The sequence below is a fragment of the Marmota flaviventris genome, chromosome 13 (genome assembly GCF_047511675.1).
Source record: "Marmota flaviventris isolate mMarFla1 chromosome 13, mMarFla1.hap1, whole genome shotgun sequence".
Classification (NCBI taxonomy): Eukaryota; Metazoa; Chordata; class Mammalia; order Rodentia; family Sciuridae; genus Marmota; species Marmota flaviventris.
The window spans coordinates 103,975,872-103,999,177 of record NC_092510.1 but is presented as its reverse complement, the minus strand read 5'-3'; the positions used below and the strand labels follow the sequence as shown (position 1 = coordinate 103,999,177).

General features: G+C 58.1%; 4 protein-coding genes across 6 annotated transcripts; 2 read left to right on the top strand and 2 right to left on the bottom strand.

Annotated features, from left to right (window-relative positions):
* Positions 1-17: 17 nt before the first annotated feature.
* LOC139701494 (ring finger protein-like) lies at positions 18-2,031 on the bottom strand. Its single transcript, XM_071600420.1, has 2 exons — positions 2,026-2,031; positions 18-1,934 (listed from the first exon to the last, which is right to left on the bottom strand). The coding sequence occupies exons 1-2, from the start codon at positions 2,029-2,031 to the stop codon at positions 720-722; spliced, it is 1,221 nt and encodes a 406-aa protein (XP_071456521.1). The 3' UTR covers positions 18-719.
* Positions 2,032-2,135: 104 nt separating this feature from the next.
* On the bottom strand, positions 2,136-10,943 carry Ndor1 (NADPH dependent diflavin oxidoreductase 1). 3 transcript variants are annotated; one of them, XM_071601189.1, is made up of 14 exons: positions 10,767-10,943; positions 10,492-10,569; positions 6,683-6,780; positions 5,281-5,451; positions 5,099-5,200; positions 4,751-4,960; positions 4,327-4,448; positions 3,997-4,217; positions 3,813-3,920; positions 3,531-3,645; positions 3,242-3,388; positions 3,029-3,147; positions 2,865-2,959; positions 2,136-2,780 (listed from the first exon to the last, which is right to left on the bottom strand). In XM_071601189.1, the coding sequence occupies exons 1-14, from the start codon at positions 10,899-10,901 to the stop codon at positions 2,636-2,638; spliced, it is 1,866 nt and encodes a 621-aa protein (XP_071457290.1). In that variant the 5' UTR covers positions 10,902-10,943; the 3' UTR covers positions 2,136-2,635. The 3 variants fall into 3 exon arrangements, 2 of the variants coding, with proteins under 2 accessions (XP_071457290.1, XP_027797182.2); XM_027941381.2 differs by having other exon boundaries at positions 5,281-5,379; XR_011704195.1 differs by lacking the exon at positions 2,136-2,780 and having other exon boundaries at positions 2,872-2,959; positions 3,029-3,109.
* A 234-nt stretch (positions 10,944-11,177) lies between these two features.
* Tmem203 (transmembrane protein 203) lies at positions 11,178-12,428 on the top strand. The gene has a single exon (XM_027936360.2). The coding sequence runs from the start codon at positions 11,235-11,237 to the stop codon at positions 11,643-11,645; it is 411 nt and encodes a 136-aa protein (XP_027792161.1). The 5' UTR covers positions 11,178-11,234; the 3' UTR covers positions 11,646-12,428.
* A 2,894-nt stretch (positions 12,429-15,322) lies between these two features.
* Tprn (taperin) lies at positions 15,323-23,263 on the top strand. Its single transcript, XM_027941406.2, has 4 exons — positions 15,323-17,189; positions 22,084-22,324; positions 22,419-22,525; positions 22,643-23,263. Exons 1-4 carry the CDS (start codon positions 15,360-15,362, stop codon positions 22,703-22,705), a joined length of 2,241 nt encoding a protein of 746 aa, XP_027797207.1. The 5' UTR covers positions 15,323-15,359; the 3' UTR covers positions 22,706-23,263.
* Positions 23,264-23,306: the final 43 nt, after the last annotated feature.

The window sequence follows — 23,306 nt, the reverse complement described above, 5'->3', positions numbered from 1 at the left end:
AGGCAGGACAACAATGGTATTAGCAGCTACTGTTTATTGAGAACCACTTTTGCCAGGACAGCACTTAGCACACAGTGCTGGGTCTCACATTACATCACCAACAAGCTGTGAGGTAGGCCACAGCTGTCCCCCTTTTCAGGTGAGGGCCTTAGGCTTGGAGGTGGGAGGTGGTGCAGGCAGGAAGAGCAGGGGCTTTGGCCTGGCACTCCTCAAGCTCCAGGGCCTGCATGGGCCCTTGTCCCTTGCCACACACATCTAGTGGTGGCACCCTGGATGCTCCAGACCACCCTCTGGTCCTGGCCCAGGTTGGGCATGTACAGTGCAGGCTCCTCCTGCTGGCCACCCTGACCTTCAGGGATGCACACCGGCCTGTATGATGGGTGAGCCCCTGTCCTCTCCAGGGAACAGACTCACTGCCAGATCTCTGTTCACATTCACATCTGCCTGCTCAATTGGACCTTGGAAGGTGGAGGTGTGGGCCAGTGTGTGCCCATGGCCAGACTGTCACTTGCAAGCATGTGGGGCCCTGCTCACAGACATTTCTGCTGGACTGGCCTCCTCTAGCAGCTGTCCTTGGCATGATGTCCTTGGGCTCGTCAGAGTTGGGTCATGAGGGCGGGGGGGCTTTCTGGTAGAGTCGGGCTTCTGGGTAGCCCTGGGTCCTGGTCTTGGGTTCAGTGATAGTAGGTCTGGACTGAAGGCCAGTGCCTGGGTTCTGCTCAGCGGCCAGAGCGGTCCAGGAGCATGAAGAGCAGCCCCAGCAGCATGAGTGGCATGAAGATGAGCAGCAGCCCCAGCAGCTCAAGCACTAGCAGGCTCAGCAGTGCCAGGCGGCGGGCGCAGGGCCCACGCTCCCGCAGTGCCCACAACCAGGTGCTTAGGCAGGGCGGGCAAGGCAGGAAGGGCAGGCAGCCCCGGCCACCCACAGGCCCTGCCAGGAAACGCAGCTGGTAGCGGTGTTCTAGGAAGCCCCAGGGCCCAGGGCCACGAAGGGCAGGTGTTGGGGGTGAGGGAGGTGGTGGGCACTGGGGCCCGTCAGCCTGAAGCAGCTCCTCCTGCAGCCGGCAGATCTCCCACTCCAGCACAGGTGTCTTCTGGCGACACAGCGGGCAGCGCACACGGCCCAGGTCGGTGGTGGGGGAGGTGCCCAGCAGCTGGTGCAGGCAGCCCACACACAGGCCATGTCTACAGTTCAGCAGGGCCAGGCGGTGCTCGCCCATCCCGTAGGGCTCTGTGCAGATAGGGCACTCCTCCCCCACACCCTCTTCTTGCTCTTGTCCAGTTGGCAGGGACCAGGTGCCAACCTGGACTCTGGTCTCCAGCAGGGACTCACTGTCTAGAGTTCTGGAACCCTGGAAGGCCCGGAGATCACTCCCTCCTTCTGCTGGGAGCTGGCTTGGTGGGTCCAAGTGCTCAGGGTCCAGCAGGGCCCAAGATGGACTGCTGTACCCAGAGCTGTGCTCACTGGGGCCCAACGTGGGGGACCCAGGGCAGGAATCAGGATGGATGGGAGGGGACTCCAGCCTGGCAAAGGCAGGTGGTGGGGTGAAAAGTCCGTGTGGCCCTCCAGGACTGGGCAGGGTCTGCACTTCACCCGCCGTTTCCTCAGAACACTGACCTCCAGCCGTACCTCTGAGCTCACAGTCACCACTGGAAGTAAACTTTGCGTAGGTACCTGCTGCGTGCCAGCTCCAGGTGGCTCCTGGGTCCAAGTGGGGTGATCCCTCCAGAGAGCTGACCAAACAGACGCTCCTCGCTCCTCCAGCGCTCCAGTCGGGGAGTTGACTCCTCCCACAGTGCACCCCTCCTATTGCCAGAGGCCCCACCCAGGGGCAGGACTGCACGCCCCGCCTCCAGCCCCAGCGCCTCCCCGTGGCTCTGGGACGCCCCGGTGCTTGGTGGGGCAGGGTTCTACTAGAGGGGAATTCAAGGCCCTAGGTACAAGTGTGCAACAGCAGGGCTCACCATCCAGTTAAAATACTCCAGCACAGGAGTGCTCAGGCAGACAGCTGACCAATGGCATACGAGCATCGTTACAGGTGCAGGGGCCTACAGAGGGTCATCCTCAACCCAACCCATGCAGAGGAGCTGTGGCCCACTACCCCCCACAGCACCAGGAAGGTAGAGGAGCACCCTTGGGAGCAGCTGCCCAACGGTCATGTTTATTGCCAAAGTTTCCTGAATCAGGAAAGGAAGGGGCTGGCCTCTTCCTGCTTCTCAGGAAGCCGGGGGTCTTGATGGCCTCCAACAATAACCTGAGTTTTGTGGGTGCTGCAGGGTGACTGGAGACAGCATGGTCCCTGCAAACTGAAGAAAGGGAGCCCTCACAGGACCATAAACTTCGGGAAGGGCTCATTAGGTTCCTGGTACCCATCAGGGTGGGGGCCTTCCTGGAGCATTGCACCAGGCCAGAGCACCAACCTGATGGGAAAATGGGATGGGATGGTGCAGGTGAGGGGTAGCCAGTGGAGTCAAGGCTGAGAGTGTGGGGCCCTGGGTCCCCCTGGGGTATGGCTGTGTGCAAGGAGGGCCCTCTAAGCCAGCTGAAGCCTAGGAGCACCAGCCCTGGTCTTGATATGGACTCCAGGGCTCAGGTATCAAACAGGGGCAAGAGTCCCCTTTGCTAGGTAGTCCCTCAAGCCCAGGTCTCAGTCTGGAAGCGCAGTGTCCGCTGGAGTCTGGCAAGGTAGGTGGCTGCGTTGGGGTGGGAGAGCCCACCCTCCTCCTGGAAGATGGACATCAGGGCTTCCATGACATCCGTTGGCATGTACTTAGCATTGCTGGAGGAGCAGGCCAGAGGATTCAGTATGGCTGGGAGCCCCAGAGGGCTGGGCCCATTCCACCACACCATGACCAGGGCTCACCCAGCCAGGTAGAAGCAGGCGCCACGGTGGTCCAGCAGCTCCCAAACCAGCGGTCCTAGCTCCCGGAGTCGGTGCTGCACGTATACTTTCTGCCCCTGCAGGTAGCAGGGGTAAGTCTAGACTCTCTTCTCTCCTGCCCTGCCCTGGCTCCTGAACACACCCACCTGCTCCCGGGAAAAGGCTGTGACAAGAGTCAGGCAGCCCCGCTTCTCCAGTTCCTGCCACTCATCTCCCCAGTAGAAGTCCTGGTCCCGCCAGCGGCAGCCAAAAAATAAGAAGTTTCCTGGGGAATACAGGGGGCCTCAAGACTGGACACAGGCCCTGGGGATTCAGTCAAGCCAGCCCATGGTGACCCTGCCCTGGAACCCTGCACTCACCAGTCTGGCCCTGGGCCACGCGTTCCTGAACAGCTGCTCGGAAGGGGGCCACACCAGTGCCAGGCCCCACCATGATCACAGGTGTGTCTGGGGTCTCTGGGAAAGCCAGGCCCCCAGGACGCACCCACAGGGGAACCTGGACAGGTCCTGCCATGAGAGAGGTGTCATAAAGGGTGCAAAGGACGGACTGGACAGCCTGCTAGGGATCTACCTAGCACCAACTGTTGCACAGGAAAGATGGGGGAACCGGGCTGCATTCCCTCTCCCACCTCCCAGGAGCAGGAGGCACCTTTCTTTGGGTCCAGAGATGCCAGCCAGGAGGAACAGAGGCCCCGGCGGGGCTCCTTGAGGCGTGTCTGGTACTGTACCACAGCCACAAGGATCTGGAGCCTCCTGGGATGAACCTGGGGAACAGAGGTGCCCTGCCCCACTAGGCCACTCCTGCCCACCACCCACTCCACCCAGTGGCAGTCCTGGGCAGGAAGACCATCTCCGGTCAAGAGTGTGGCCCCTGCCTGCGCCCCCTGCCCGAGTCCGAGGACCAGTCCCCGCTTGGCCCGCCAGGCCTCACCAGCAGAGAAGAGGCGATGGAGAAGGCTCGAGGCCGGATCTGCGGGATGAGGTCCAACAGGTAGTCTGGGGGGATGGCACCCGCGGTATGTGGGAAGTCACACAGTACCTGGACAGAGAGAGTCTCAGCACAGCCACAATGTGAACACAGCTCAGAGTTCTGTGGCCCCCAGCGGCCTGCCCACCTCCAGGATGGTCCTTCGGGGTCGGCTGCAGTACTCGCAGAGATCCTCCTGGCCTTGGGCAGAGCTGAGCTCCAGCAGCTTTTCCCGCTCCAGCTCATGTGGGGAGAGACAGGCCAGGAGTTCAAAGAAGGAGCGGCGGGGCACGCTGGCCAAGTCCAGGTACTGGGACACGAGCTGCCACACAGAGCAGGGCTGGGGCAGTCCCGGTGGGCAGGGGACATCTGCAGTGGAAGCAGAAGACCTTGGTGTGCTGGGGCCTCAGGTGGGGCCCTGGATGTGGGAGAGTGCAGTGGGCAGGCACCACTGAGGTCTGGCCTGGCTCCAGCTCACCTGGCTCCCGGGGCTGCAGCACGAAGCACTGGCTGGGGTCCAGGCCCAGCACGTGGCAGAACTGCTGGATATGGGCTGCCGAGTTTGAGGGCTGGATCAGGACCACGTCTCCTGCAGCAAAGCTGTGTGGGAAAGCCACCAGGGCGTGGAGATGGGGCAGGAAGGGCAAGGGCAGGGATACATACTTTGGGGGAATATGTAGGGGCCCAGGAGACTGCAGAGGAAGGAGGCAAATGTCTACGGAGGGCTGGGGGTCTGTGGGTAGAGGCCTCCCTGCTGTCAAGCCTCCTCCCCAGCTTTGGCAGACTCTTCTGAAGCCCAGATCCACTGCCCACTGTTGCCCTACCCATTTTGGCTTCTAGGATACCTAAGCACCTTCTCCCCCCTGCCTGCTTGACGTCTCAGGCTTGCTCCGAACCCCTACCTGATGCCAGAGTCGGTGATGTCGAACTCAATCAGCCGAACATCCTGGAAGTGTGAGGGACCTGTGACCCTCTGGTTGGTGACCATGGGTGCCAGGAAGGGCTGGGACTCTGACGGGGGTCCCAGAGAGTCTGAGATGGCTAGGCATGACTCCTTGGAGCTTGGGTTGGGGGCCTCCGGAAGGAACTGGAGGGTGAACTTGGAGGGTAAGCTGTGGGGATGTCAGAGACATCAGACCATGGCCTTCCCTCCTGGGGGCAACATACCCACACCAGAGGGGACCAGGATGAGGTTCTCGGCCACACCCAGTCTGTGGCATCTCCAGTGCTGACCCAAGGCCCACACTCACGGGACTCCATGGGGGATCACAGGGAGGTCAGTGGGCACCGGGTATAACTCCAGCACCTTTTCCCACAGGTCTCCCAACCAGGGGTCGATGGTGGCATCAGGCCTGAGAGAGCACAAGCGTCGTCAAGGGCACTGGCTGGCCTGTTGGCCAGAGCCCCCAGGGGCATCACCACCCATGCTTACCCCAGCTCATGCTGGTCATCCCCCAGGCATATGGGCAGGAGGGCACTGGCCCCAAGCTGTAGCAGCCGGCGGTGTAACTTTTTGGCCACAAAGTTGAACCTATGGAGACAGCGAGGCTCACCCATGCTTGGGGCAGAAGATCCTCCCTCAGGTGGAGACGTCCCACACTGACTGCACCATCAGAGAGGGCAGGGCTGTGACATGCCAGGGGAAACAAGGAGACCAGGGCCCCTACAGGTGCCATGAACAGCAGGGCCTTGCAATGCCAAGAGCCCATGTGGGGAGACACAGTCTGGTTCACCTATCATTTCATCCCCAAGTGGGGGCTGAAGACCACCATGGCCTCCAGGTTCTCTGGCTAGAGACCCTGAATTGCAGGGAAAAGTCAGAGGTCCTCCTGGAGGCTGGTTTCATTTCTCTTTGGTTTACAAAGGCACAATTAGACCCTGCAGGCACCACACCACACCACAACCTCCAGGGACCACACTAGGTGTGAGCCCTGCAGCTGGGGCTCCCTTCCAGCTGCTCTGGTACGTGTGCACACCGCCAAGGAACAAGATCTCGCAGCAGAGCTGCTCACATGGCTGTGGAGTTCCCATTCTCTCCCCTTTGTCTAGTGACTAAGAACCCTACTGAGCACACAGCTTGTGGTATCAGAATGGCATGTGGCATTGGAAAGCCCTGGTTCCCTTCCACAGGAAGTTTTCAAAACTTTGGTGTCATAAAATGCCATCTGTACGCTTGAACACAAACCCCTCATCATCTCCTTAGGAAATGATGCAAAGTAACACCATTTTTTGCTTAGGGACAGTGGCTCTGTGTCACAAAAACACTGTAAGAGGAAAGCCGGGAGTCATGCCCTGCCAGGTAAGGCCCACAGAGTGGGCTGCGTATCTCAGAGCTCTTTCCCAATCCTGAAACCTCACAGTGTTTTCTACTTGGTTGTTGTTTTGTTTTGGTACTGGGCATTGAACCCAAGGGTGCTTAGCCAGTAAGCCATATCCCCACCCCTTTTTGAGACAGAGCCTTGCTAAATTGCTTAGGGCCTTGCTCAGTTGCCGAGGCTGGCTTTGAACTTGCAATCCTCCTGTCTTAGCCTCCTGAGCCGCTGAGATTACAGGCCCAGCCTGTTCCCTACCTGGTAAGGAATAGGACCAGGCTGATCTCTGCTGGAGTTACCACAGGTTGGGATGTGATGCTCACTCGTCTGAGCCTTGGCCTGGATCCAAGGTAGTGCTGTGTTCCTCTGCCTGCTCCCTGTCTGTCCCTCCCCTACTGTGAGGCCCACATAGCCTGGAGGCCAGGTCACCTGTCACTCCACCAGGGCACCTCTCACTTGGCCTGGAGAACTGTCCCGGTCAGGCCAGAATGCTGGCCAGTGTGCCCATCGACCCCTACTCACTTGGCATAGGAGGAGTCCCCAAGGCCCAGGACGGCAAAGTCCATCTGACAGAGGGAAGTGGAAGGCAGGTTCTTCCGGAATATGAACCTCCAGAAGTTCTAGAGGCACAGGAAACCCACATTAGGGTCTCTACCTCTAGGCTGACCCTGTGGCGAGGAGGGATCAGGGAAGGGGAAGAGGACTGGATGGGGCAAAATGAGATAGGACATCTGACCACAGGGCAGGGCTGGGCTGACCCCCAGGATGCAGAAAGGCTGGCAGGAGCAGGGCTGCCTGCCAGTGGGAGGAAGGCTACACACTGTGAGCCTACCTTCCCAGGGCATCCATCTGCCTGCTGCTTAAGACTTTCCTTCTTAAAACTATTTTTATTCTATCAGGATGACAAGAAACTTCAGAAAATGTGCACAGTTGTAAAGCTACCCCACCATCACCCAGAATCAGCATCACAAAGAGGTCAGGTGGCCATGGTTGCCCCCAGTCCCACTCCTCGGCCCTCTGCTCCCAGTTAGGCCCCCCAGGGCACTGACTTCTCCCAGTCACACCACAAGTCCTGAGCCAGTTCTCAGGCTAACGCTGGGCATGGGCCTGTTTGGTCACAGCAGTGGCTCTGGGCTGGACCCTCTGATGGGTTCTGAGCCACCCCTGGATCCTCTGTTGGACCCCAACTCCCTCCTTGCTCTGTACTGGCTCCCCAAACTGTCCCCCTTCCCCATAGGGACCTTCACCTCCACGTCTGCCATTCCCAGCAGAAGTGTAAGCCTCTCCTCCCCTGGGGGCTATACCCAGACCTTGAGGTCTGAGGCTGAGCGCCTCTGGGTACTGCCCTTGTCCATCCCTGACTGGAGGATCAGGAGCTGGCTGCGCACAGGTCAAGAGTGACTCCCCTTCACACCTACCTTGCAGCCTTCCTGCTCCTCCATAGCACCAGAGGCCCTCTTGCCAGGAGCGTGCTGGTCACCTCCCTACTTTCAGCCCAGGGCAGCCTGTGTATGTAGGTACACCTCTGTCCTGCTGCCTGTCCCACATATGGCCAACAAAGGCTCTGCCTCCTGAGACCTGTTTCCTGAAGCCTCAGGGCTCATTCCTGCTCCAGCCTGTACCCTGGCCTATCTCAAAGTACCAGAATCCTCTACACACCCTCAGCAGCCTGGGGCTGCTGGGCTGGGGCCACTCCCTCAGGCCTGAGAAGCCAGAGCCACATGCCTGCTGCCCCTCTCTCCCTGTCAGCCACTGGAACATGCTTTGTCCCCAGCAGCAGAAACTACATGGAATGCCTTGTTGCCCCTTCCGCAGCTGGCATGGCCCTCTCCAGGTACACCGCTACTCTCAGGCTGGCAACTTGTCCTCCAGTCCAGGGACATTCTGCTACTTTCTGTGATCATCCCCCTGCTACCTTTCCCGGAGTAACTTTGAGTTCTGCCCTTTTCCTTCCACTTTTTTTGTCATGCTGCCTGGTGCGATTCTTGAGCTGCACCGCCCAGTCTTTAAAGGCCTCCCTCAGGGTCTTGGGCTCTGCTCCTGAGTTCCATTTGTCTCTCTAGGTCTCTACCTTTTACTGGGGTCTTTGCTTCACTGTGCTGTGGTGTTTTGTGGTCTACCTGTACTTGAGACTGATGGGAGACCTTGGGGATACACTTGTAACACAATGGGTTTTGCCACCAGTGGCTGAGCAGGGCTCTGGCTTCTTTACTGCAGCGTTCCCCATGAGACCCAAGCAGAGGCCAGGGCCTTCCTGCCCAGCGGCCTCTCAGACAGCCCCAGTTCTTGCTGTGGTTGAGAAGGCAGCCAACACTGGCTCCCCGCTCTGGCTCTTTGCCATGGCATTCTTCTTCTCTCTGGCCATCTAAACTCTGGTATGACCCATCGTCTCCCTGGTGCCATTGGCTGCCCTGACACCCAAGACCTGAGGAAGATTTCTTTTTCCTCTCACCTCCCAGACAGGCCCCTCCCACCACACAACTCCTGCCCGTTCCCCCAGCCCTCCTTTTCTGTTGTCCCTCTCAGTCTGTGGGGATCCCAGATGTGCTCAGGTCTTACCCCAGCCTCCCCACAGCATTTGCCTTCTTCCCACTACCCTTTCCCATCAACATTTAGCATGCCAGTCTCTTCCATCTTATAAATGTCCTCTTTTGCACTCCTTAGTCCTTTCATAGCCAGAATGTGTTTTTAAATCAATGCCTAACTATTGTCAAATGATCCTCCCACCTGCTCACTCATTTTATTACGGGTCTTTTCTACCTGCAAGCCACTGAAACTGCTCTCCCTGATGACTACCAGCAATCCCAGGAACTCCCTCTCAGGCCTATTTCTGGACTTACGTGTGGCTTTAATGACTATAGTTCTACTTGAAGCACCCACTTGGGGAAGCTGGCCTTGGGGAAGCTGTTCTTCATCTCCTCACTGCGTGGCTGCATCCCATTGCCCCATTTTATGCTTAGCTCAGGATGGCAGTCCTGGGGAAGGGAGGGGCTTCCTTTTCTCAGACATCTCTATTTTTTTTGGTGGGGGAGTACTAGAGAGAGAACTCAGTGGTATTCGACCACTGAGCCACACCCCAGCCCTATTTTGTACTTTATGTAGAGAGAATGTCTCACTGAGTTGCTTAGTGCCTCACTTTTGCTGAGGCTGGCTTTGAACTCACTATCCTCCTGCCTTAGTGTCCTGAGCTGCTGGAATTACAGGCATGTGCCACCACGCCAGGCTCAAACCTCTATATTTTGATCCCACACTGGCTTCACCCCAGGACCCTCCTGGAGGTCCGACCTACTGTACTTCCCCAGATGTCTCTAGGCACTTGGCCCCACCATGTTCTCTTTCTGCAGGTGGAATTACCTAGTTCCCAAGCCCAAATCCCTGCTGCTAGTAAACTTTCTTCCTCATCTTCCAGTTCCCTTCCATTACCGGTCTTGTTGACTTTACCTTCTAAAATTCTCTGGAATGTGTCCACTTTGCTTTGCTTTCTACCACCACCTCACCTCAGACCACCAGCTTCTCTTGCCTGTGCTGTGATCTCCTATCATTATTCTTGGCCCCCTACAAACAGATGGTGTTCTTGGCAGAGTGTGAGTGTGACTGTGTCAGTCTCACAGTATCAGCCCATTCCGAGTCATCTCTAGTGCGGCCCACCTCTTGGAACCAGCCAGGCTTCCTGCTTTTCCTCCCCTGCTCTTTTCCCAGTGCTGTCCTGGCTAGGCCATGCTCAACTGTCTTCTGCTCTTCACATAGGCAATCTCATCCTTCTCCTCTGCACAGGCTGTTTCTTCTTCCCTATCCTGTTCCATTCATCCCAAAACTCAACCTATACTCCTTCCTTCCAGAGAGTTCTGCCTAAGGCTTTAGGCTCCCGTAGCAACTGACACTTTCCCCAGCAGCAGGCATTTCCAGGCATTGCAGTAGTCCATTAGACCTATTGTTTCTGCAAGTGTGAGGGTAGAAATGTGACTGCTGGGTTCACTGCTAGATTTCCAGCACATGTTGGTGCCAGGGGTATAATATGCACTCGGAGGTGATCAAACAATTAAATGTTCCCCGAATGCTGCACAGCCTTCAAAAGAACCCAGCCCAGGTTCCTATGTAGTTCTGAAAGCACACAAACAGGTAAAATGGAGAACAAGGTTATTTGGTGGCTGCGAAGAGTTCGTTAAAGAGGACAAGCAGAGCCCCCATCAGCTCCACTCAAAGGCATTCCCTCCAGTCTGGCTCTAACGCGCGCCTGCTATCGAAGAGCAACTGCTCATTGTGCTACTTGGACTCTCCAGGTAACGAAGACGCGGCTGAGGGCGGAGGGAGCTACATCACGCCGGTCTTACCTTCATGTTGTCAGGAGGGTCTCCTTGCCCGGTAGTCGCACAAACAAACACCACCAGGGGCTCCCTGATCAGATTGGCCTCAACGAAAAGACACAGATGTAAGACCTCTGGCTGTCACCGTCAGGCACGCTCCCGACCTGCCCCCTCTCCTTCACTCCGGGCGGCAGGGGAGCGGGGCCGGCGGCCTCTCTCTCTCAGCCCCGGTGCCAAGCCCCCCTTCGCCCAAACCCGCAGGGGCAGGGCGGAGGGTGTCCGCCTCGGCCGCCGGTTCTCACCACGGCGTACGAGTCCAGCGCCTGCACGCGGCAGCCCAGCCGCCGGCGCCGCGCCTCGCGGCCCACCCTCTCCGCCACATCCTGGGCCGTGCCCGTCTGGCTGCCAAAAAGCACCAGGAGCTGCGGTGCCGGCATCGCACAGCGCCGAGAGCCCCGCGGCAGAACCGGCCCGGAAGTCGCAGGCCGACTTCCTGCTTCTGTGGTCGCCCGGAAGTGACGCCAACGGACCGTGCCGGCGGGGCATGGCGTCGGGGCGCAGCGGGTGTCCGCGGGCAACTAGTTCTGGGTCCCGGGCCGGGTCCGGGGGATCGGCGGCGCTCCGGGGCCGGGGGCCGGGGCGGGCGGGGCCGCTCGCTGCCTGTCGGTCGCAGCGGCGGCGGCGGGCGGCGGGCGGGCCCGCGGGCAGAGGGGGCGCGGCGCCGCGAGGGGCGCGGGCGGCCGGGCTCTGGCCCGCGCCCCGCCGGCGCGATGCTCTTCTCACTGCGGGAGTTGGTTCAGTGGCTGGGCTTTGCCACCTTCGAAATCTTCGTGCACCTGCTGGCCCTGTTGGTGTTTTCCGTGCTTCTGGCACTGCGAGTGGATGGCCTCGCCCCGGGCCTCTCCTGGTGGAACGTGTTCGTGCCCTTCTTCGCTGCTGACGGCCTCAGCACCTACTTTACCACTATCGTGTCTGTGCGCCTCTTCCAAGACGGGGAGAAGCGGCTGGCAGTGCTGCGCCTCTTCTGGATTCTCACAGTCCTTAGCCTCAAGTTCGTCTTTGAGATGCTGCTGTGCCAGAAGCTGGTGGAGCAGACAAGAGAGCTCTGGTTCGGCCTGATCGCATCTCCAGTCTTCATTCTGCTGCAGCTGCTCATGATCCGCGCCTGTCGCGTCAACTAATCTCTCAGGGATTGGAGAAGGAGAGTTGCACAACTGAACTGCTTGACTCCTGCTGAGGCCCTAATTGCATCACGCTGGAGAAGAGACACTGGTTTGAAGGCAGCGTCCGCTTGTGCCCGGCTGAGTGTCCAGTTTTCTCTATGCCAGTCTAACATTGTTTCTTCAGCAGGATTAAAAAAGAGCAGCTTCCATCCTTGAAATGCATTTCCTGTTATTCATGCTTTGAGTAGCTAATCCTGAATTGTGATCCTAAGAAGGGACCCAGCCCAGCCGGTCCTGAACTACTCTAACAGTAGGAAACTGCACATAATTAAAATGTCCTGGTGGACTCTGAATACTCAGCATGGATCCTGGGGATGTACTTCTTTATGAAGGCGGCAAAACTGGATTAGGATTTTGTCCAGCCAGTAGCACTGAGGGAAGAGCTCAAAGCTCCGCCCCACCTCTCCCTGCATGATTATGACCCTATCTGGATATCTGCCACCTGAGAAAAGCACTCTACTAGCAAGTCATAGCTTGGCTTCCTGTTCCAGCAGATTGCAATTTCAGGACTTTCCCACCACCTTGTGGCCAGCACCATTAGTGCATCTGGGACAGATTTAGGCCTTTCTAAGGGACCAAAGACAGAAACAGGTGCTCTGATGCTCATGGCACAGAGACTTACTTATGGAACCTTGTGAGCAGCCCAGATTGTTGGCCTTGAGGTCTTTGGTTTGATGCCAGTTAGGTGCCAAATGAGAACATTTGCTGAGATGAAAATAAAATAAGAGAATGTTTTCCTGACATTTATATTGTCACCATACCTCTCTTGAATAAGACAAATGCTAAGATACTCTCTGCTATGTGGAGTGGTAACTCATTACAGAGTTGAGGTTGTAGGTAGACCAAAAAGTGTGGTGGTGGACTTCTGGGAGAATAGGAAGTTGTCAACTCTGCCCTGCAGGATAAAGACAATAGACCAGGACAGAGTCGACTTGCTAAATAGTTTGTGTGACACCAGAGCCCTGACTTCTTGCCAGTGCGGCTATTATTGGGGGGATCTATAGAGCAGGATTGCACCCAGTGGCCTGAGGCTATTTTTTGGTACTGATTGAACCTGGGGGCACTTAGCCATTGAGGTACATCCCCAGCCCTTTTAATCTTTTTTTTTTTTTTTTTTTAATTTTGAAACAAGGTCTCCCTCAATCCCCAGTATCAAACAAACTCCAAAATAACAGCAAAGATGAATGTGTGCTGGGTGTGGGGAAGCACACATGTAATACCAGTAGTTGGGGAGGCTGAGACAGGAGGATCGTGAGTTCAAAGCCAGCCTCTGCAAACGTGAGACAGTAAGCAACTCAGTGAGACCCTGTCTCTAAACAAAATACAAACAAAATACAAAGTAGGGCTGGGGATGTGTCTCAGTGGTCAAGTGCCTCTGAGTTCAATCCCTGGTACCAAAAAAAAAAAAAGTGTGACGGAGAACAAATATATGAGACCCTGGGTCTCAATCTCATCATTTAACCCTTTTGGGACAGGTCATTTTTATTGAGGGTGTAGGAGGGACTGTCCTGAATGTGTAGGAGGTTTAGCATCATCCCTGGCCTCTGCTAAACTGGATGCCAGCAGCACCCTTTGCTTGTGACAACCAAAAGTTTAGCCTGATGTTTGCAAGTCCTCAACTGTCCCGTTGAGACCCACTGGGCTAAAACACCGTCTGGCCCATTAAGAACAAGCCTGCTGACTGTTGCACCAGTACAGTAGCTTGGACAACCTTAAGCTTCATTCCCCTTTGCCTGGTCATGTTAGCCTTTGGGATACCTGAGTTGGAGACATGTGTATAGTTTGTCTCACAGCTACAAAGTTGTCTCCTACCAAGTTTGGCATAAATTTTGTTAAAGACATATAAGCTGAACATTGGGGTGGTTTTTCTTGTAGGTTATTTATTTATTTATTTATTTTTTAATATTTTATTTTTTAGTTGTAGTTGGACACAATACCTTTATTTTTGTACTGAGGATTGAACCCAGGGCCTCGCACGTGCTAGGTGAGTGCTCTACCACTGAGCCACATCCCCAGCCCTTGTTTTTATATGTGTGTGTGTGTGTGTGTGTGTGTGTGTATATATATATATATATATATATATATATATATATTTAGTTGTAGATGGACACAATAACTTTATTTTATATGGTGTTGAGGATTGAACCCAGTGCCTCACGCACTTGCATTCTAGGCAGGTGCTCTACCACTGAGCCCCAGCCCCAGCCCATAGGTTATTTATTTTTAGAGTCACTGTTTTGTGTGCTCCTGTTTTATTTCAGTAATTTGGAATTGGCATTCTGCTGCTGCAGAAGTGAGAAGCATGAGGCTTTGTAAAGGTGGATTGAAAAGCTGGAAGATTGAAATCCAGTTTTTCTCCAGCTTAATGGAGAAGTTGGGAGGGCAAGGCAGAGTTATGATGGTAGCAGGGGACCCTGAAGCTGAGAAGGGACACTTAGGCCAAAGCCTACTCCGTGTCTTTGCCGAGACCCAGGTGCTGCTGGGAAGAGTTCCTGAAAGGTAAGTGGAGTGGAAGACCGTGATGTCTGTACTGAGACCACTGCTAACTACAGGACAGGTGAAGGACAGACTGCCACTTCTCTGTGCTTTCCAATTTCCCCTTCTTCCTGTTGGCTCCAAGCAATCTCCCTACTGTCCCTGGGTTGGAAAGAATATAGTGAGCATTGTGCAGTCCTCCCCAGAGAAGAAAACTTAGTGTCACCAAGATACCAGCTCAAAGATGTGCCCTCAGCGTTAAAGGCACTTCCACCCAGCCTGCGGGGAGGGACGTTAAACAGATAAAAGGTGTGACAACGGGCTGCTCACGTGAAGCTTCTGGCTTTTGTGATTTTCTGCATCTGAGAGCTGTCCAAGTGTGCAGGGCCCTGCAGGACTACTTATGTATGAGAGCAAGTAGGCTTCCTTGGTGTGTCTCCTCGAAGATAGGTCCTACTGTGGTAGGTACTGGGAAGCACCACCTGTAACAAGAGATTCACACACTTTTCTGAGCAATGCAGTCTGAGAGGCTGCAAAACCTAGGGTTGCAGAGAAACCCATTCCTTAGGGCCGGGCGGGGCTCAGAAGTGGCACCTATGTCTCTCAGGGGCCCTCGCCTGAGAGTCCACTGTTGTTGGACCGCACTCCCCACCTAGGTCATGAGGGCAGTGCAGCATGCACTTTGTCCGCCGTCGTGCTGACAGCTTCCTCGCTGTGCTCTCAGTGGATGGAACCTGCAGGCTGCTTGCTAGTGCAACGAGGAAGTCCAGGCTCAGCCAAGGTCATCCGCAGCGCGAGACTGGGGTTCGCCCGAGGGCGCTCCAGGCCCCGGCCCTCTGGCCCGCCCAAGGCGCCTGGAGTCCCAGAGCGCAGAGGCGGAAGTGGGGGCCACTAGGATGAAGTTCCAGGACCGGGGGCGTGTCCGGGGCCCTTCCCCAACAGGGAATGGCCGGCGCCAGGCATAGTCCAATGAGGCCTCTGGAGGGCGTTCCAGGTGAGCGTCCTTCATTAGACAGCTGCTGGCCTCCTCCCCTACCATAGGTGGAGCGGCTGGGCGCGGGGCGGGTCCGAGTGCATTTGCCCAATGGGCAGCGGTCGGGCATGGGCGTGGCGTGGCGCGAAGGCCGGCGCGCCCCTGTGCCCGGCGCCTGTGGCTGGGGCCGTCCGCCCAGTGCCGTCGGCGGCCGCGTACCTAGCATGGCCGGCCTTGGGCGGCCGGGCCCAGGGCCGCGCGCAGCAATGCCCGCCTGGAAGCGGGAGATCCTGGAGCGAAAGCGGGCCAAATTGGCTGCCCTGGGCACGGGTCCGGGGCCCGGCGCTGCGCCCGCGGGGCCGGACGAGCGCTTGGTGCTGGCGGAGAGCCTGGGCCCGCTGCGCGAGAACCCGTTCATGCGGCTCGAGTCTGAGCGGCGGCGTGGGGCGCGGCCGGCGCAGCAGTTGCTGGAGCTGTACCGCCGTGTGCCGGGAGTGCGCACAATCCGCGCCGACAACATCCTCATCATCGAGTCGGCGCCCGGCTTCCCGCCCGCCGCGCCGCCGTCCGCCGGCATCCGCGCCGCCGAGGTGCTGGTGTTCGAGGCGCCGCCGCCCGGCCGAGTCAGCCGCCTGCTCGAGAAGTTCGATCCACCCGCCGCGCCCCGCCGCCGCGGGAGCCCCGAGCGCGCCCGCCCCGCCCCGCCGCCACCACCGCACACCGGGGTGCCCGCGCCCCCTGCCCGCCCTGCGCCCCCTGTTCAGCCGGTGCCCGCAGCTCCGCTCGCGGGCCGGCGAACTGCCTGTGGCGAGCCGGGGCGCCTCGGTGGCGGGGCCGGACCCGTGACCCGGCGCAGCGACTTTCTGAAGAAGACCGGCAGCAACTCCTTCACCGTCCACCCTCGAGGCCTGGCCCGCGGCGTGGGCACTCGCTCACTCTCCAACGGGCCCGCCGACCCCGACCCCCTCGCCGGCCCTGCCAACGGGCTCGCGAGCTCCCCAACTGCGCCGGGCGAGTGGAAGCCAAAGGTGGAGTCGGGGGAGCCCTCCCTCCACCCGCCCCCTAGCCCTGGGACCCCGAGTGCCACTACAGCCGCGCCCCCTGCCTTCTGCGCGCCCAGCTCTGCCAGTGCCACTTCCACTCCCAGCCACTGTCTGAGAGTCTCTGCTGCCGCCAGCGCCAACAGCTCCTTCGAGATAAGGCCAGCTCCCAAGCCAGACATGGAGACCATCCCTTTGGGGGACCTCCAGGCACGGGCCCTGGCTAGCCTCCGTGTGAACTCCCGCAACTCCTTCGTTTTCATCCCCAAGCGCAACGCCTCCAGGGCCCCTCTTCCCCAGGGGAAGCAGTTGGTGGAGCTGCCAAAGCCAGAGATGGGCTGGGCTTCTCAGAGTGAGGAGCTCAGAGCCCAGCTGGTGTCTGGAGGGGATGATGTGCCTGCCCTCCCAAGGAGCCCCTCTAGGATTGAGGTGCAGTGGGCAGCCAAGGAGGGGGGCTGTCCCAGGCCAGCCATCACCCTCACAGACCGGTCCATTAGGTGGCAGAGGCCATCCTCACCGCCCCCATGCCTACCAGTTACTGCTGAGGCAGAGCCTGCTGAGAGTTTGGGGATTCCCAGCTGCGCCAAGGATGATGGGGAGCATTCAAGGCCAGGACTGCCCATCACCTTCATTGATGAGGTGGACTCAGAGGAGGAAGCTCCCCAAGAAGCCAAACTACCCTGCTCAGGGGCTGAGGTGCCTCTCCAGTACCACCTGCACCGTGCCAGGCCTGAGTACTCCTCAGAGCTCCAGCAGCGAGGCAGCAACACGTTCACAGTGGTGCCCAAGAGAAAGACAGGGGCCCTGCAGATGCCACAGTCGGATCAAGCCAATGGGGAGCCCCCGCCACGGAAGCCTGAGGAAGAGGAGGCTGGTAGTCTCTCAGGATCTTTTGCTGCCCTGGGTACCACACTGAAGAAGCGCTACCCTACTGTGCATGAGATTGAGGTGATTGGTGGCTACCTGGCCCTGCAGAAGTCCTGCCTCACCAAGGCTGGTTCCTCAAGAAAGAAGGTCAGTGGTCGGGGCAGGGCTACCTTCTAGGAGAAGAGAATGAAGGACAGGGAGCTGTAGGTAGAGTGTGAGCCCAGTTCCCAGGATACCTGACCTGGTGGGGGAAGGCTTCTATCTGGACTAGAGGAGAACTGGAGCTGTGACTAGGCCCAGGGCCCTTGTGGAGTTCTAAGGCCCAACTGACCTGCTATATACTTTGCAGAGTTGAATGGGTGGGCAGCCAGCTAGTGCAGAGCCTCCTGACAGTTCTTATGGCTCCATCTGGAATTGGCTGGATAGGCCTGTGTCATTGTGGGTCTGGCTGAGCCTTGTTGGCTCTGCCCTGGCCTTAGCTTTGAAGAGTAGCCTGCTATGGTCCTATGGATCTCATCCTGCACAGTTTGTCAGGACCAGGAAGTAAGGGGGACAGAACAGAAGGCAATGATGTCGGTGCAGTCAGATCCCTACCTTGAGATCAGCATGGGGCAGAACTCATGAGCTAGTTGAAGGGGCTCTCAGTTGCCCAAAGGTCCATGGCCCAAAGCTTGGCAGGCCCTGGCCTTGCGCATGAGTGTATTGAACACTGACGATGTGTGCCAGACCTGGTCAGGAGACCCAAGAGCAGCCCTGCTGGAGGCGCACAGCAGGCTAGCCAGGTGAGCCTCACTCCTGGCCATCTCTAGCCAGTGGCCTGGAACCCTCAGGGCACAAGGAAAGCATTCCTCAGATTCTTCCTGGTCATTCTCGGGCCAGTGTTTGTCCCCTAGGGCAAATTCCAAGTCCCGTTGCCTGAGTCTGTCAGCTGTAGGAGTCCAGTGTGTTCTGCTGTCGCTGGGACCAGCCTGGGTGTGCCTTCCCCTGTTGCTGGGATAACCAGAGTCCCCTGGTGTCGGCCCAGCCCACCTTTCCCCACCTGCTTCCTTGGGACGGTGGGTTATTTCCCCTCTTTGTCTTCCTGCCCCGGGAATTGGCCTTAACATTATCCCTCCTGCAGACTCCCATCTGCTGGGTCAGAAACCCATAATGATCTCCCTGAGGGTTCCAGGCTGGGGGGTCAGGGCTGTGACCTGAGGTGCCCTGTGGGGCTCTCTCCCACTCTTGGCCTTGCTCACTCTGAGCCCTTGAGGGAAGGCTGGGCTGTACCTGAGCAGTCGCTGCTCCAGCCTCTGTCCGTATCCAGCCTCTGTTCCTCCCTCCCTGCTTCCTGACTGGACCTTGCCCTTCTGTCAGGTGGTCCCTCCCCATGTTTGCCCCAGAAGTAGAGGGGATGACAGTGTGCTCATGTAGATGAAGAGGTAGGCTCAGGAGGTTTATGGGGCCATGGAGCTCTGGGGGCAGGAGCTGAGTCCAGGTTCCTGTTTCCAGAGCCTTACCCCTAACTAGTGTTACCTGTCCACCATGAGCCTGGCCTCTTCCTGGGTCTTGGGGGGAGCTGCCAGAGCATGGCCATCTGCCTTCAGCCAGCAACAGAACCATGGTCCACTTGCAGCTGAGCTGGAGTGAGAGGGGTAGGGCAGAAGGAACTGTGGGAGGCAGGGCTGAGACTGAGAAGCAGTCTCCATGCCAGCCCGAAGCGCTGAGGGTCCAGATGGATGGCACCAGGCATGGTTAAGCAGGCTGGCCAGGGCCCTGCCTGAGCTGTACCACCTGCTGGTGGACATCCTGCCTGTGCCCACACCAGCTGCCCTACCCAGCAAGAGCCGGGAGGCCTGTTGGGAAAGGACAGGGCATGCCCAGCCTTTCAGAACACTCTGCCTTTTCCTGGGCATCCCTCCTGCCTGTAGTCCCTGGGCCACGAGCACCCCATGGGGTACTTCGGCAGGCCCCCAGCTGCTGAGCCAGCCTTTGGTCAAGCACTTTCCTGCTCTCCCTTGGGGAAGTGGGTGGGCTGGGGGCACAGCCTGGAGGACCTGGGGCAGACTGTTCACTTGGTGGCTCCTAGGCGATGGTGGGAAGTGCTAATGACTTTCCCAGGGTGTAGGTGAGGGGCAGCTCTTCAGGAACTGTCTGGCAGCAAGGTGAGCGGGAGAGCCTGGCCCTGGCCTGACAGCCCTCACTTAACTTCAGAGGCCCAGACCTGCTCTGAGTGGTGGGGCACCTCCTCGCTGGCCTGTGCCCCACAGAGCCTGCCTGGCAGGGGCACGTTTCCACTTAGGTTGTTTGTTTGCCGCCTTCTTCCCTCCCTCTGTGAGCTGGAGAGCGTACTTCCACTATCGTGGCCCAACGCAGTTGCAGCCACTCTGCCCACTCGGCAGTCCTCCTAGAGGTTGGGAATGTCTTTTCACCCCTCCTCATGCTGCCTCCCAAAGGGATGGACACTGTGGAGTGCCACCTGTCCTGATTCCTGTCTGGCTGTGGCTTCCCCTCCCCATCTCCTGGTCCTCTGTCCAACCCAAGCATGTCAGTGTCCCCAGAACTCAGTCATTGATACCTAGGCCTCCCACCTCACCTTCAGTTAACTTTTTTCACCCCAAATTCCAGGGTTCAGTTGAGGCGCTCAGCTTCATTCCCATCTGTAGACACCAGGGTATGGCTCTCATGAACCGTCCCTGAGTCACCCCTCCCTGCCAGCTTGGAACCCTCCCCCACAGGACACAGACCTAGTCTCCTCTCACCTACTGTCCTTTTCTTCCAGCTCCCTCCTCCCACTTCCCATGAGCACCCCGGAGGTGGTCTTTCTGGGGCCAGGAACCCCGGGACCTACTCCAGATGGCTTCCTCACTTGTAGAGGATCTGCCCAGTGCTGGAGGCCAAGTGTGCCTCTGGGAACAAGCAGCTGTGTACATCCCAGCCGGGTTTTCCTGGTCCTGTGTCCTGTCACCCATGGGGACTTTGACTGGAGGCTGTGGCAGGAGGGCAGGGCCAACCTCAGTGCACACTTCCAGGCAGATTAAGCCCAGCTCGCTGGCCCTCAGTCCATTGTGGACACCCTTCAGTAATCCAAGCTGGGAGTGCATCGGCAGGGTGGGTGGAGGGAGAACAAAAGGGCCCTGTGAACGCCCAGAGGCTCCTCTACCACCTGCCTGCCGAGTTGGGTGTGATGGGCAAAGTCCCTTAGAGGCCAGTGACCAGGTGTATGCAGTACCAGCCCTGGCCACACCCTCCACCCATCCTGGCAGCCCAGGGTCTGGAGGGTGCCCCACTCCACAGCAGTATGAGTCATGGGATGTCCTGTGACCCACTAACCTGTGTTCTAAGGGGAAGGGAGGGCTGTGAGGCCCACACAGCACTGGCCCAGTAGAGAAGACAAGGGAGGCAAGACGTGATGGGGACCCTGGGTCCCAGCTGGGACTGATGGGCCTGTGAGCACCTCCCGCTCAGCCCAGCCAGGCAGTGCCAGGCTCAGTGCCCACGTGCATCCAACCCCCAGGCCTCTCTGGTAGGAGCCAGTCATGCGGACTAACGAGGGCTTACTAATCCCGCCAGGCCCTGGCAGCTGGTCCTTCCTGTGTTGGGGGATGGGTCAGGGTCAGCAGAGAAAGCTCCATGTATCCATGGGCCACTGGGAGCCCAGTTCACCATGGGACTTGGGGCAGGAGGAGCCCAGTTTCATCCTACCTTGGGCCCCTCCTGGAGTATCTGTCCTCAAGGGCTGTTTATGAGGGCCAGGTGACACTGTCCTCAAGCTGACTGGCAGCAGGTAGATGTCTGTGGGGTCCAGTGGCTACCCCACTGTCATGGCCTTGTCTCTGTCCCATCTCCCATGGGACCACAGCTGGAGGACTGGGTGGGCCTACTAGAGGGCAGGGTCAGGTGAGGGACAGCTTGCCTTCACCTGACAGCAGACATCTTCCTTCTATTCTGCCTGACCCAGGTGGTCTTCCCATCTGCTCATCTCCCTGACCACATGTCTGTGCGGACAGCTAGGCTGGGGGGCTGGGTGGGAGTTGGACTTGGTGATGCATTGCTTTGCAAGGCTCTGTGTGAGCAGGTAGAGATAGGGGCACTGGGAGCTTAGGCAGTCACCCCTCATCCCTGAAGGGCCAGGCTAACCATAGCTGTGAGTGCAGCTGTCAGGGCTGAGAAGCAGGAGGCAGAAGTGTGTGCCTTCATCTCTGGAGACCTCCTCACAGGAAGTGCCTCTTACCCCTGGTGGGCCCTGTGTGCATGCCTTGTGGCCTGTACCTGGTCCCTCTGCCATCCTGTACCTCGGCTGCTTTGGAGCAAGCCCTCCTGCCAGGCCACTCTCCCATTCGGCTGTGCCTGGGCTGCTCTGGTTCTCTGCCTGGGGCTGTTCCTGCCTCCAGCTCCTTCCAGGGGAGGTGGGGGAACTTGAGCTGGCTGCTGGTGTCTTGTGCCCAGGAGTTTAATATTTCGAGCCCCAGCAGGGCTGTTCCCATCTGCTCAGGCTGGTAGCTGCTCATATTCATTACGGTCCAGTCGGGCTCAGGCCAAGCTCAGCTGAGCAGGTCTGGGGAGACTGAGTTGCCCCCAGCAGAGCCTGACCTGGTTGAACAAGGGGAGGATCCTAACCAAGAGTGCCCATGGCCCTCTGCCCCCCCCCCCCAGAAGCCCACTTTGGGCTCTGAGACTACCAGAAGTGGGAAGAATTTGCTCAGGTGTGAAATTCCGGAGCCTGTGGCGTGGGCAGTAGGGTGGGAGTTGGAGGTCACTGGCACCCCAGGTTTACAGAAGCAGACCCACCACTTGGCCTGTAAAATGGGTGAGGGAGGGCTGTGAGGCCCTTACAGGTGCTGGCCTTTCATGCAGGCCCTTGGTAGTGTGGTGGTCAGTGCTATCCAGGATTGTCCAGGTGCCCAGATGGCCAGGATATAAACTTGGTTTTAGGAGCTGCTGGAGGACAAGGGTTGAGGTGCTGCGTGAGGCCTTCAGCTCCAGGTAAAGGGTGCTTTCCACCTGCTTAAAGCCTCCAAAGGGCTGATGGGCCCTTACTAGACATGTTCCTCACTCCCAGATGAAGATTTCCTTTAATGACAAGAGTCTACAGACCACATTCGAGTACCCCTCCGAGAGCTCCCTAGTGCAGGAGGAAGAGGTGGAGGCTGAAGAGGAGGAGGAGGAAGAAGGAGAGGAGGGGGAAGAGGAAGACGAGAGACTTGGTTCAGAGGAGAAACCCTTTACCCTCTTCCTGCCCCGTGCCACGTTTGTGAGCGGCGTGGGGCCCGAGAGCCCCTGGCTGCCAGAGGGCAGCTCAGGTGAGTGTCCTATGATGGGCAGCTGGGAGGGGGTGGCGCCTGGGCCACACGTTCACGTATCTGTGTGTCCATGCACGTGCTCCTTGGCCCACAGGCCTGTCCAGCTATACTCCAAAGCACTCCATGGCCTTCAGCAAGTGGCAGGAGCAGACACTGGTGCAGGCTCCAAGGGAGGCAGAGCCCCCACCCAAGGAGGTCATGGTGAGTTAGCACAACAGGAGTACATACCCACAGTACCAAGGGCTATCTGGCGGGGGACAGGGGGCAGGTTGGTGCCTAGACAAATCCCAGTGGCTTTGTTTTGTCCTTCCTCTTCAGCTCACACCTGCCAGTCAGAACGACCTCTCCGACTTCCGCAGTGAGCCTGCCCTCTACTTCTGACCCCTGTGCTGCCAGGATGGCCAAGGCTGAGCCCCAGATGTGGTGACCCTGGGAGCCAGACAGTGCCCAAGAGCCCTACCCTTACTTTGCACCTGTGCCTCTTGGCCCTGCTCACCAGCCCTTCCTTCCTATGGCCTCATACCCACGCTGGCCCCAGAAGCAACTGGGTTCCTCCCACTGTCAGGTCAAGTCTTTCTGGGTTTCATCCTGGATTTGGGGACTCCAAGGAAGAGCACAAGTGGGGGACTTCTTGTGAGGAGGGCTGGGGTACTGCTGGACAGTGTCTGTCTATGATCAGGTAGGGACCTGGGCAGATTCCAATCCAGGCTGCCCTCTGTCCTGCCTCCAAGGCTACCTCCCAGCCCTGCTGCTGTGCCTGGCAACTAACGGGCATGTGGAGGTCAGAGGCTGTCCCAGCTGCTGTCCTTTGCAGGATTCCTAGCCCCCTGTCCTCAGCTCACATTCCTACCACGGTGGAGCTCAGCCTACCCTCTGACAGATGGCAAGTGTTTTCTTGCTTCTGATGTTGGACTCAATAAACAACACTGGACAAGGCGGCCTCTGCTTCCCTGCTTGTTCCCCAGCCTGAGAACAGGGTGAA